General features: G+C 39.2%; 1 protein-coding gene across 1 annotated transcript in view; it reads left to right on the top strand.

The window, feature by feature from the left end:
* The first annotated feature begins 2,481 nt into the window (after positions 1-2,481).
* Positions 2,482-13,102, top strand: part of pdlim2 (PDZ and LIM domain 2 (mystique)) — a 36,560-nt gene continuing 25,939 nt past the window's right edge. The window contains exons 1-2 of the mRNA XM_088298413.1: positions 2,482-2,809; positions 10,681-10,802. Of these exons, the coding sequence (XP_088154539.1) occupies positions 10,710-10,802 (93 nt within the window). The 5' untranslated portion in view covers positions 2,482-2,809; positions 10,681-10,709. The remainder of the gene's footprint in view (positions 2,810-10,680; positions 10,803-13,102) is intronic.

Here is a 13,102-nt window from a genome sequence, read left to right as displayed (position 1 = left end):
CAAAACTTAAAAGTTGGATGATATGTAATTTATATTTTTGAACTGTTGTAACGCTAGCTGTTGTGAAATGCGCTATATAAATAAATTGTATTGTATTTTATTATAGGCTTTCTGTTACAGGAACTCAATCATTCTTAGTTACAAAAATGACAAATTTCTGTTTTTAAACCACAGGAATAAGTTCACTAAACTAAAATAAAACAAGTACAAAACCACAGATTTTATGTTTAACCCACTCAATATTTATGAGTTTGTCATTGTTTTAAGTACACTTTAGTCAAATATGTTAAATTTCTTTATGTAAAACATGCAAGTCAAAATGTAATTTTTTAGGCAATTAATTGCTTCAATAAAATAATTTTTTATACTAATATAATCGATTTCCAATATATTATGGCGATGGGAAAATAAATAAATAAATAAATAAATGCTCAATCCAAATTACACTCAATATGATTTTCAATGTCCTCGAGCTTTCGAGTATAATTTTAATGCTTGGGAGCAAATCTCACTGCTACAGACATGTTTAATCGGGACACCAAAACGCAGAGAGGCAAGTAGTAAAAATGGTTGACCACAGTTTTTTTTCACAAAGGTACGGGGAAAAAACCCAGGATGCAGGAAGTGGAGGTAGAGATGACTGGCTCAGATGGGGAATTTTTACAAGGAGAACAGTGGCGAAACCACAGAAAGCCCAGAGCAAGCGGGTTACTCAAGAACTGCAGGTATTTAAATGGGTAACGTCAGGCATAGGAACTAGATATAATTCTCTGGCACTATCCTGGATGCAGATTTCAACCTAGTGTGCCTCTCCACCTGCCAGAAGCCTGCCACACCCACCTGCCCGACATGTCTGGAGAAAACAACCAAAACACAAGCTCATTTACCTGCCGGTTGAAGAGGAGCACCTGTGGCTAAAGCCAAACTGTGACAAAGTTTTTCCCTTGTCGACCTTGATTTGCCACCTCTGTCCAGCAAAGGAAGCAGTGTTTATTGTATTAGCAGTGATGATGTCACGATAAAGAGCAGGTTTAGCGTATTAGTATTGCAAAATGATTTACATTATTTGTAGCAGATGCAATCATGTGCCCATCTTTTTTAGATGAAAGGTTGAAAGGTTTTTGATCTGCAAGTTCAACTCTTTAGTTTTTCAGTTATATTTGTTCTGTTCTCTAATAAGGAGCTGAATGTCAAAATTCATCACAGGCATTTGATCAATACACATTTCCAAGGACGTCGACTTCTCACTTTGTTACTCTTCCATTCACTCTTAGTATCCTTGTTACGACATGCTGATCACTGTGACGAAGCTCACTTGCCACTTCTGTGAACATCCTCTTTGGAGTCTCGCAATGGCAAGGCATTGTTCATTGTTACGTGTCGCCTTTGTCTCATCATGATGAAGGGAACTGTTTAATTACAAATTTTAATTGAACCAGGAAATGTATCTGTAGATTCATGGATCCAAAATATTTTCCGATTATCAGCATTGCATTAGAAAAAATAAAAAATTGGACAGGTGGATATGTGCATTAAAAAGTTTAGAGGATGTCAAATCACTTTCACAAAAAAAATTAACTTACACTACTGTAGAACAATCTCTGAAAATACTGAAATAATGATGATCTCATCTGAGTTTACTCGCAAACTTCCTTATTGTGAAATCTAGGACTGTTAATTGACCACATACTGGAAGCCATGACTTATTCTGTTGTATGAATGACAGGTGCATCCACAACTCAGGCCCAGTTACTCCTCACAATGATTTATAGACTATGTCAATCCTGTCATTTTATCTGAGAAGTTCCTTTGTTTCTCATAAAAAATACATCATGGACACACTCACTCAAAAAAAATAAAAATAAAAAAATAAAATAAAAAATAGCACCAACTACAAGGAGTGCTGCAAAGTATGCTTGGAAGTGCACTTCCCCCCTGTCACTACAGTATCTTCCATCATATAATATATTATCATTATAATATATTATCAATATATGATGCTGACCAAAGGTATATTTGTAAGTGATAAATAATAATTTTCTGACAAATTAAGTGAAATTGGATAATTGATGACCTGGCGACCACAGCAACCTAGTGAGGAATCAATCTGTAGTGCATTTTAGATTCATCCTCAAGTGTCGCCTAAATTACCCAAACCTTTTCTGAATAAAAAGTTCAGGTTGTAAAATACTGGAGGTAAGAATAAAACATATTTCCCACGGCACTAGAAAATTACCAGTATAACTGAGTCATAATTATTCATAATAATTGTTACTGGATGTGATTCAGTAAAAACGTATTCTTCCTTTAGAACTCTTATGAATCAAACCGCGCCTATTGGTCACGTGAACACAACCATCCAGTTAGATGACGTGCCGGAAGTGAGTTGCCCAAGAAGCACGCGAGCGTTTCTCTTCTTCGTCACCAGGTGGCGCCAGGTCGCTCAAAGCGGACGTGGCGGTTTTGTGGGCAAAATGGCTCAATTAACGTCACCGGGGCGACACCCTCGTCTCCTCCCGCCCCTGCGGTGCGACACGCCCCGGGTTGCTGCCGTTGACGAAGCCTTTATTTTGGTCGAAGCACATGGCAGTGAGAGCTCACCCCTGTGAGAACGTCCGGCGAGCAGCCACAGGTGGAGTCCCGAGTTGACGCTTTCTAGTACTGTACAGTACAACTTTCGTTACAACAGCTCTTAACGCCAGTTTTACGCCTCCACAATTTAATTTGTTAAAAAGACCTGCTTGTTTACGCAAATTGTCCACAAGTGGAGACGACGACCCGCAGCACTGAAACGTAACACCTAATCTAGGTGAGTAAACGTTCCACCTTTACCTGAACTTCCACGTCATTAAACGTCTTCTCCTTACCATTAGGTTCCCATTTGATTCAAATGTGTTGTGTTCAGACTGTTTGCTGTCCTTGGTAATCAAAAAGTGTTGACTTCACTAATGATTTTTTTTTCCAAATAATGACACATGATTACTTTGTTATTTGTGACCAAGGAAGTATTGCGTAAATGACAGTAACTAATTTGAATAATAAAACACCTCTGCCCACGTAAGGTACTCTAACCACCACTTCTCCAGCTCACAAATATGAGTATCAAGGCTACCTGTGCTCATTAGGCAGTCAAAATGATTTATGGGGAGGGCTGAAGTCTGGTCCAGGTGCAGGAATTATATATGGTAGTATTTGACACTTTCACCACTTAAGTGCTACGTTAGCTCCCTGCCCTATAATACTGGTGGTGAGAGCTCTCAAATAGCAGGCAATCCAAGTAGCCTCTTCCAGCTTTTCTCTCATTCCTTCCAAAAAACAAAAAAAACCAAAACTGTCTAGACATGACTGCACCTCAGCAGCGCATGTTTAGAAATTGACAATACTGGTGTTCCTGTATAGCAGGTGAAGAACCTCTCTCCAAACTGCAAAAACAGGCTGGTTGTTGTGGCTCTTCTCTGGGTGGAACTTGCTTTCTAGCAGGAAGTCAGTTTTATCAGTAGAGACTTGAATGATCAAAGTTTCTTCCCGTCTATAGTCGAGGTTTGTTTGTCTTCCGTGTCACATAGAATTTCCCAGAAACAACACGTCGCGTAATGCCGACCATGTTTCCACCGTTTCAAAAAAGCTTTTAGCACCAAACATGAGTGAATGGACCGAGTGTCCTCACTGATGCTGGATCATTCGAGAAGGTTCATGTGATCTGAAGTAAGAAGGGATGATGTGTTCAGAGGATGTGGTGAACCAGCCAGGTTGCTGAGCAGTACATTGTGGCACCTTTGCTGAATGAGGAGTGGAAAGAGAGTGTAATTCAGTAGAGCCAAGACATGTCATTGTCTGATTAAAAACTATACTGGCAAGAGCACTGCAAGCCCAATGATAATTGTAAAATTTTGCACTAAGGCATCTCGTAGCATCTTTCAAGGGTGTAACCCACACAAATTACTGGTATGTCCGTGACTGTGATTACCCTGGATGACACATGAGCCATTAGTGATAAAAGCCATAGTACATGTGTGAGAAACATCTCAATCAACACCCTCTCAAACTTGATTTGTTATTGTTTGATGTTTTCCGATCTCCTTGGCGACTTCAGCTAAATACGACCAAAGGGGTGTGATGAATGAATAAAATGAATGTTATTTCACACAGTCCAGGGAGAGGCTTGCGGTTGCATTCCTCCCGTTTTATTCAGTGGGTGTGTAGTTGCAGGTAGGTTTAGACCGGTCGGAGTGCAGCGCGACACATTGCACCGCTGCGAAAGCCCAGACAGGCCTCCCAGTTGCGGATGAAGCATCTGTTATGTTAATCAGCCATGCTTTTGGGGGGTTATTCTGACCCAGTGGATTTTTGTGTAAACATAAAGAAACAACCAGAGGGAAGGTGAAAGTGTTGATGTAGGTGTCTGTGTTTTGGCTGCTTTGCATTTTAATGTGCAAAGTATGTTATACAGACGTCTGCTAAGTCACTCAAATGCTATTCACTCAATGGGAGTGTCTACTTTGCTCTGCATCATCCTGTAACATTTTTGTGTTGTACAAACCACCTTATAGTCTTGATGATAAATAATTTGAATATTTTTTTCCCAAATTAGATTGGATTACTTGTAAATTTTCTGGGACGTTCTCCTTTTGCCAAATCCAAATTAAATTTGGCATAATCTGAAGCAACGTCTCCTATTTTTAACTGTTATATATTTAGCTTTAGTTTTTTTGTTTTTTTGCAACAGTGTATGCCTGTGTGCACTCTTTTAATATACACACTTGATACACTGGGTAACACTCACCCACAATTTTAAGCCCAAACCACTCTTAAGTTTATCTAGAAAATGTTGAGGAAAGCTGGACTTGCACCCATATTCCAAAAATCAGGTGATTCTACTTGTCAAAAACGCTCATCTCTGTCACCGCATAGGGGGGAAAAAGTAAGCCCACAAGCAAGCAGAAATAAGTAAAAAAAATTAAAATGAAGGTTTGTTTGGAGAATTTCTTTAAAAAAAGGGGTTACAGGCCAAGTAATAACGAAGAACCTACAAATTCTAGACAATATTGGCAGTCCTACTTAAAGGGAAAGTTGAATAAAAAAATGTTCTTTACCATATGTTCTATGCTGTCACACTTGTCTAAATATGGTTATCTGATTAATATTACATTTGTAGAACATGAAATAAGCAACAAAATCCACCTGTTTTTATCCATCTCTGAGGACGATCATTTTGCCACTTGTTGTCGTCTGAAAATGACATCACAGTTGGTCAGGGCTCACGTAATGACAAATTACGGTTCAGCTTGCGAATGTCACATGACCAAACTCAGAAAAGAGGTGAGTCAAGATTGGATTTTACTAGTGGTGCAACCAATCAAGAAACTCACGGTTCGGAGCGACTCTTGGATTTAACTCGCGGATTGGATCATTTTTCGGATCAGCAAAAAAAACAAAAACAAACAACAAACAAAAGATAAATATTTTGTAGAACTTGTCACTTCTTTTATAAAACACTTTTGCCTGTTAAATGACACCATCAGTCCATGTAAAAAATAAACAAAAGAAAAAAACAAAACAAGAATGTATCCTGCTTTGCATTGCACTGATCGCACATTAGACATTTTTAGTTGAATTATTTCTTTTTGTTTGTTGTGCTGGCGAATAATGTGGATAAAATTCTATTCACCTTTTTTTATGTTATTTTATTTAAAGAAAAAAAAACCTTAAAGTGCACGTTTAGGCAGATCCTCTTGCTTTAAACATAGGGTGATTTGTAATGCACTCTATGTACACGTCATTAAAAAAGAAGTAAAGATAGATAGCGAAGCCAAAGACATCTGACTACTTGCTATCGCCGGGCGGACACATGTTGCTAGGGGCTAGTAGCGACTAGCTGCTGACCACAAGCGGTGGCGACTCAAACTCAAATCCAACAATGATGGGATAATTAAATAGCAGTTTCTTAGCGTCCTAAATTAGCGATAGAGTACGGTTTTTGTGATGCCGTTTTGTTGATATTGTAATGGCAGTAAAAACTGCAAGCCGAAAGTCGTAATGACGAGTCATGCGGCCAACTTCAGAATAAAAACCTTCATTGGCAATTCCATTGACACCTCACAGAGGTGTCCATATTACTCAAGGTGTAAACACGCATATTTTTTTTTTCACCAACCAATCTGTGGACCATGTGCTGTACAGATCAAAGATAATCTGTCGCACCACTAGTCATTGCTCGGATTTTGCTGCTTAATTTGTATTCCCCAAATGTAATTTTAATCAGAATACTGTGTTTAGACTAGTAGCGGCACATAGATCATATTATTGAAAAGACAATTTTTGTCTTGACCTCCTCTATAAAGTATGTGTTTTGTGCTACGAGTGATTAGGATGCGCCAACCTGCCTAATGTTCTTAATATGTGGTGACAGGCTGTAAAATGTGGCAAATAAATAAATAATCCATCAAAACCTCTTCGGCATATGCAGGCCAAGCCTTTGTTTTTTTTTTTTAAGAAAAAGATTGGACAAGCTCCTTGAAGAGCGACGGCGCAAGGCTCTTTCTAATTTACAAAGTTCAACAATTACATTCATCTTAATGAATCTGTAAATAGCAGCTCACTTATTTCTTATTAATTTTTGGCACAATTTACAAACACTTGTGGTCACTGACTGTGTGACATGCAAATCAAAGTTGATGATCCTGAATGCGGTTATCATCCCTGCCACACAATTACACAATCATCAACTGACTGATGCTAGCAAGTTTCACTCATTTTGTACCTATTACTCGTTCCAGCAAATGAGTGAGTTAAGTGTTGTGTTTCTGTGGGCATCAGCCAAAGTGACTTCCAAGGATTTGCTAGTAGTGTCTTCTGTCCTCTGTTCTTCTCTTGTGATATAATTGACTCCAAGCACTGTGTTTAAGGTACATAATGTTATATATTTGAGCAGACTGCCTTAAAATTAAGCAATGCCACCAAGATGCACCTTTTTGTTTCACAGAAAATCATATTTGTAGGACCCTGGAGGCTGTCTGCATGTTGGAGCAGCAATTTAAGTTCAAGTTTCCCTCACACCTCCTCCATATGTTTTACCCTGAAGGGCAAACCTCTAATAATTGTGTCAAAACGACTTTACACACTCTGTGTGTGAATTCATTCAATTGAAATTTTTCTTCTTAGGAAGTGAGAATGTGCCAGACACCTGTGCAACGTCCTTTCCCTCCTGTTCTTTAGCAACATGGAGTTCAACAGACTGTGTATGTGTAATAAGTCCCTTTTTATAATATACTTTATCAAATAATATAAGTAGGTAATAATGAATTTACGATAATGGGCCAAAAAAATTACTGTATATTCATGTTTAGAGGGCTGATTGTGATCAATCAAGCAACAAGCAATACAGGATTTTTTTCTTGTTCTTGCTTTTGGTTTTCCTCCAATTTCTGAATTTCTAAAATACTTTACCAATAGCATGTTTTTCATCATTAGCGTGATACCTTTTGGGGTAGAATCACATTACAAAAAGAAATTGTACTCTAAAAGCAAAAAATATTGGGTTGTTCATCCTTCAGATTATGGAGTCTCAAATTTTATTTCTAAAAGATTGACATGAATGTAGATAACAAAATGAATAATTGACAACTAAAATGACTTGGAATCCTGACTGTAAATTTAGAAAACCTAACTTTATTTATTTAAGATTTGCTTACTTCAAGAGTTGCATTTTCCCACACACTTTGGGTGTGTTTCGTATTTGTTCAAAGGGAGGATGGTGCATATGTGTTTGGAGGTTTAAAAACAACTCGGTTTACTTTTCAGTTCTACAGAACATCTTATTCACCCGTTTCCATCGTCCATGGTGCAGCTCAGCTGATGGTGAACAGTGAGCTAGATAATGATTTCATGGCAACAATTCCTCCTATTGTTTGAAAGTATTGTACTGTGTCTAAAGTGGTGTGGCGGCAATAGCTGGAGGTCACCAGAACAAAAGTCACCTTTTTATGGAGATGCCTTTTATGTGACTGAACCGTTGCCTGGTGTAAGAGCTGCTTCATCAAACAGTTCAGCACTTTGCCATAAGCAAGTGCAATTTGAACCCGATCAGTGACCAATTGCCCCAGGTGCAGTCATGTGTGTGTGTGTGTGTGTGTGTGTGTTTCCTTCTCTCCTGTTTAACAGCTCTTAAACTGTCAATATGCACCATTTGCCTTTTTACAATGCCAATAGTGGATGTTTATACTGTTCTTGCTGTTTTATGCCCAAAGCTCCCTAACTTATTGGAACTACTGGGAATTGATAACTCAGAGGTTGGGGAGCTTTCTTCTCACTGTTCTAGTCAGACCAGCTGTGGAGGTGCACCCATTAAATCTCCCTTATGGTGGTAGTAACTAGGGCTGGGCGATATGACCTCAAATCAATATCTCGAGAAATTGACCAATTTTACCTCGATAACGATAAATGCACGATAAATTCCCCCCGTGGACTAAAGAAAATCAAAATAAATGCAGGAAATGCATATTGACTGTTTTTATTATTGACCAACTGGTGCACATTACTTTCAATGAAAAATAAAAGTACAAAAATCATTTGTATAAATTCCAAAATAGCTTGCTTTGCATGACTTGAACAATGTCACAAAGAAAAAGGGTACCTCTTGCAAAATCTTTTTCTGCAAGTAGATTGCGGCAAGATGCTCTCATGATGTAAATCATGGCAAATAAAAAAAATGCTAAGTAAAATGAAAGAAAATGTCAATGCAAGCCAAATAAACAAGTGTGCATCATCGGGGAAAATGTGCCGTCTCAAGTACTCTGGTGCGCAGTCGCCACTTGTCGTCTATGTAATGCACAGTCAGGCTCAATCAGGGATCCATGTTGCGACCCGACCTCAAGTCGGATGTGGATGCAAAATGCTTGACATGTCTAAGCTCCCGGCCCGATGTAGTCCATATCGGGAAATACGGCTTTCATGAAGCGTTTAAATCCTGTGCGCTCCACTGTAACTAGAGGAGCTTTATCTTTAGCTATGTGCTAGGCTATCGCGTCCACCTCTGAGACGTTCTCTCATATGGTGTCGCCTCCGTTATGGGCTGTTGGCACTTGTCGAACCTTGCTTTTCACTTTGAACTTTTAGCACAGCATGGTTGTGTTGTGGGTGGTGAAAAAGCTTCCGGATTTGAATCGCCAGCTACGACCGCGACATCTGTTTTCTCTCTCGATCAGACGGGTGGAGTCACGTGACTAGAGGCGCTGTAGTCGTCTTAAAGGGGCATGAACATTGCCGCAGACAGAAAAGGCTTTTCTTTTTTTTTAAACACCGAATTTACCGACATGGGCAAAATGATTTCGGTCATTGGAATAAATTTCGGTAACGGTAAATTTTTGGTTTATCGCCCAGCCCTAGTAGTAACCATTCTCATGGTCTTTGGACATTTACATTGAATGTTTATCGTCATTATTGGGGCCTTGTTAAAAAATAAAATAAAATAAAACAATTAATTAATAATAATAATAATAATTCAAATTAAATAACGTTTTTTTTTTTCTTTTTTTGGGGAAGTTTTGCCAACATTCTAATGGACGTCAATTATTCAGAGATTTTCGCAATTCGCGTGTCGGCCTGGTTTATTACATGTGAATAGTGGAACCCTGCTACATATGTGGGGATTAGGGGCCAAAAATCCAGTTAGAACTGATGCACATTAAATTTCATGGGGGTTAGGGGTGATTTTGTTGGGTGGCATGTACTCATGGCGACCGGCTGTTTTCTTCTACTGGCGGAAGCAGAACCCAGAGTATGGGCAAAAAAATTTTAAACTCGTATAGCGCATACACACTTCATCAACACCAGTGAAAATGCCTCACATTAATATTTGCGTGAACAGTGGCTAATTTAACCATATCCCCTGCATATGCTCCACACACTAAAAATGACTGCCCATAGAGATTCCGTTGCATTATCACATGAAAATGAGTGTGGAGGTAGTTATATTGAGTTAATTAGTCCTACTGATTCATAGCAGCCGGGCCACTTCTTATCATGTTCAGAAATGGGTAGATGTGAAAACATTTGTACAAGTTAGTTCATTGATTCCATAGAAGATGGGTGGGCACACACTTTAGATACATGACTATTTGTTTACAAGACACAACAACTGAAGTTCCCATATGTCAAGATGTTGTTAGTATCTTGCGGACTAAGCATTGTTCAACTTTTTCATCTTGTACATTTTTGTTTGCCAGTCAACAACACGTGACGGCTGCTACACAAGCCATGGTCCATAACGTGTGCAGCTCATAGGGCCACTTTGGGTTATATCGTAGCCCTACACTTGCAGTGAAACACGCTCCAGTGCTTTGACAACATGCATTTATTTTCCTTGTCTCAAATGTCCATTTAGATTTATTGAAACTATTTGCCTTTGCAGATTCTTGAATGTTAGTCATGTGTTCATAGTTCAATTCCAGATTCCTCCCATTCCTGTTTGATGTGGTTATGCAGTCCATGTCAAAATGATTTAGTCCAATCAAAGTGAAAGCAGTGGAGATGAAAGGCATATTTCAATGTTCAGTGTCTTCACTTGATGATCTAATGTCAAGCAATGCCTGCAGATTTTCAAGGTTTAAAAAAAAAAATAGTGAAAATAGTGGATTACACGTGCACCAATGCCTTCATTAACAGTCTTTGTTTTCATTTAAGGTTCTCAAGAGTGTGTGCCAATCTGATCAATGGCACTGACTGTGAACTTGATTGGTCCATCGCCATGGGGCTTCCGAATAGTTGGAGGAAGGGACTTCAAAAAGGCCATAACTGTATCTAAGGTATTTGTCAAGACTCGCCCTGCTGCTGAACCTCTTCTCGCCTTATCAAACCATATCCTCTGTTTTTGTCAAAACACAGACTGTAATGGCATGCCATGCAAAGTCAATTTCCTCCTCACTACGTCCCTTTTCTTGTCTTTGTTTGCATCCACAGGCTGTCTCATACCTATTTCCTTGCCTGCCAAACCCATTAGAATAGAATGGAAGTAGATTACATTTGAAGGAAACCACTGATTACAGTTACAGTGGAAGTTGAGGTGGGAGGTTTGGTGTTCCTGGTCTGGAGTGCACAGTTAAATGTGTTTAAATACGGATATGTGTTTCTGTCAATGATAACATCCACGTACCACATGTACAAGTAGTTGACATAAGCTTACTGGTTTATAGACTAGATTTTCTCTTTGCAGCTTTGTATTTCTGCCTACTTAACAACCTGCTCCAACGTCATTGCCTTTACCCACAATCCCCTTCAGCACATAGACTATAAGGTGATGCTTCCAACATTCTGAATTTCCACCTCCTTTGACTTATCAGCATGCATTTGCTCTCTTGAAAAGTTTTGCGTGACTTAACATAAATATTGTGCTCTCAGTTGGATTTTGTTACAGCTGCCCAGTCAGCAACATCAATGTGTTTGCTTGTCTCAAATATCAAACGTCTTTTCTGAAGTCTCACGAGGTCCAGATGTAAGAGATAAAACTTCTTCATTGAAAACAATTGGCAATGTCCAGTTTGACTAACAGCCCTCCTTGCTAGTTATCCCCATCTGCAGTTAAGAAGCAGTCTGGCTGTTGATTTAAATCTGCCAGCACTTGGGACTGACATGCGTGCACCATTTTGTTCATGTTGCCTGAATAGTATTGATTTCAATAATGATAATAATAATAATAATATTCCCTTTATTAGTCCCACAATGGGGAAATTCGAGATTCGAACCCAGGCCTCCTGGGGAGACTGGGTCCTGAACACGGCGCCTTAGACCACTCGGCCATTCTTATTTCACATGGGCAAAGAATTGAGAATAACTTGTCCAACTGCATGTCGTTAATGTTAATCCAGGCATGTCCTGATCCGAAAAGGCAACCGCCATTGTGGCTCACCGCAGCAACACTTAATTGCCTCTTGAAGGGACACAGGCATGCCCCTCTCTGCCCTCTTGCTTGGCTAATGTGACTGGCATTCTCTCTGCATACGGACACTTTTTCTCTGGAGACCGAAAGCTCTCACTGTCCAACGCTTTTATAATGTTTCACATTCTTTGTCCCTTTTCCCTCTCTCGCTCTTTTACTGAGAATGTCAGTCCACAAATTGTACAAAATGTATAATCAAGCTCTTGATCTTAGCTTTTATGTATGTGTCTGTATGTGAGACTTGAAAATAGAAACTAAAGTTTTGCTCTCATTAATGTGGAATTTCCACTGAAGTGGCGGCGTGACATTGGCTTTGATAATAAGGAGTGTACAGTAGTTGCAAAGGTCAAACCACCAAGTCTGTCACACTACGGTTCGGGCTGGGCACGATCCATTGAATGGTTGGTGAAGAAAAAAAAAACTGCACGGGTGAACATGATTAGTCTGCATGAATTATAATAGCAGAAGAGGCTGTTGAAAACCCTCATGGATCATGTAAGGAGCATGTATGGGAGCATTTTGGCGACTTGGGCTGAAACGCGTCCTCAAATAATACAGGATTTTCTTTTCCGCCCATTTGCCAAACTGTCATTCACGCGGACGTGTCAAGGAAGCTGCAAAACTACTCAGCGAGCACTCTGGCTCCGCAAAGGCTAACTTCAAAATAAAGCTCACCAAATAATTCAATGAGTCATTGATGCCAATGCAATAGCCTTGGTAGTCTTTTATTTATTGGCCTGCGTTGTGCCATAACGGCTAACTTGACTTCAGTTTTCAACGTTTTGGCTTACCTTATTGCAATTTTAATGGACATTACATAGTTGCCATTAATACAACCCCATCTCGGAATCATATTCAATCGCTAATTCAGGACGCTTACAGACTTTGAGTTAATTATGCCGTCATTGTTTGATACGGCATCCATCCGGCGTTAGTGACTAGCAGTTAGCTGTATTTCTAAGTTGTGGACCTAGATTATTTTGTAATGCACTCTCCGTGTATGAAGGAAGGGAATGTGCCTAAAATTGCACTTTGAAGTCTTTTTCATTATTTAAAAAAAAGTTAAATTTTGTCATCGGTTATTTTACAAAAGACTTTTGTTCATCAATTTTAAGAAAACATTCAGGTCAGAACGTTTGGTAGGAATTAAACATGGTTTATGGTCAAAAT

Source organism: Idiotropiscis lumnitzeri, chromosome 1 (genome assembly GCF_059441095.1).
Source record: "Idiotropiscis lumnitzeri isolate Australia: NSW breed Sydney's pygmy pipehorse chromosome 1, RoL_Ilum_1.0, whole genome shotgun sequence".
Classification (NCBI taxonomy): Eukaryota; Metazoa; Chordata; class Actinopteri; order Syngnathiformes; family Syngnathidae; genus Idiotropiscis; species Idiotropiscis lumnitzeri.
Note: the sequence above shows the minus strand (reverse complement) of the source record. Positions and strands in the feature narration are given on the sequence as shown.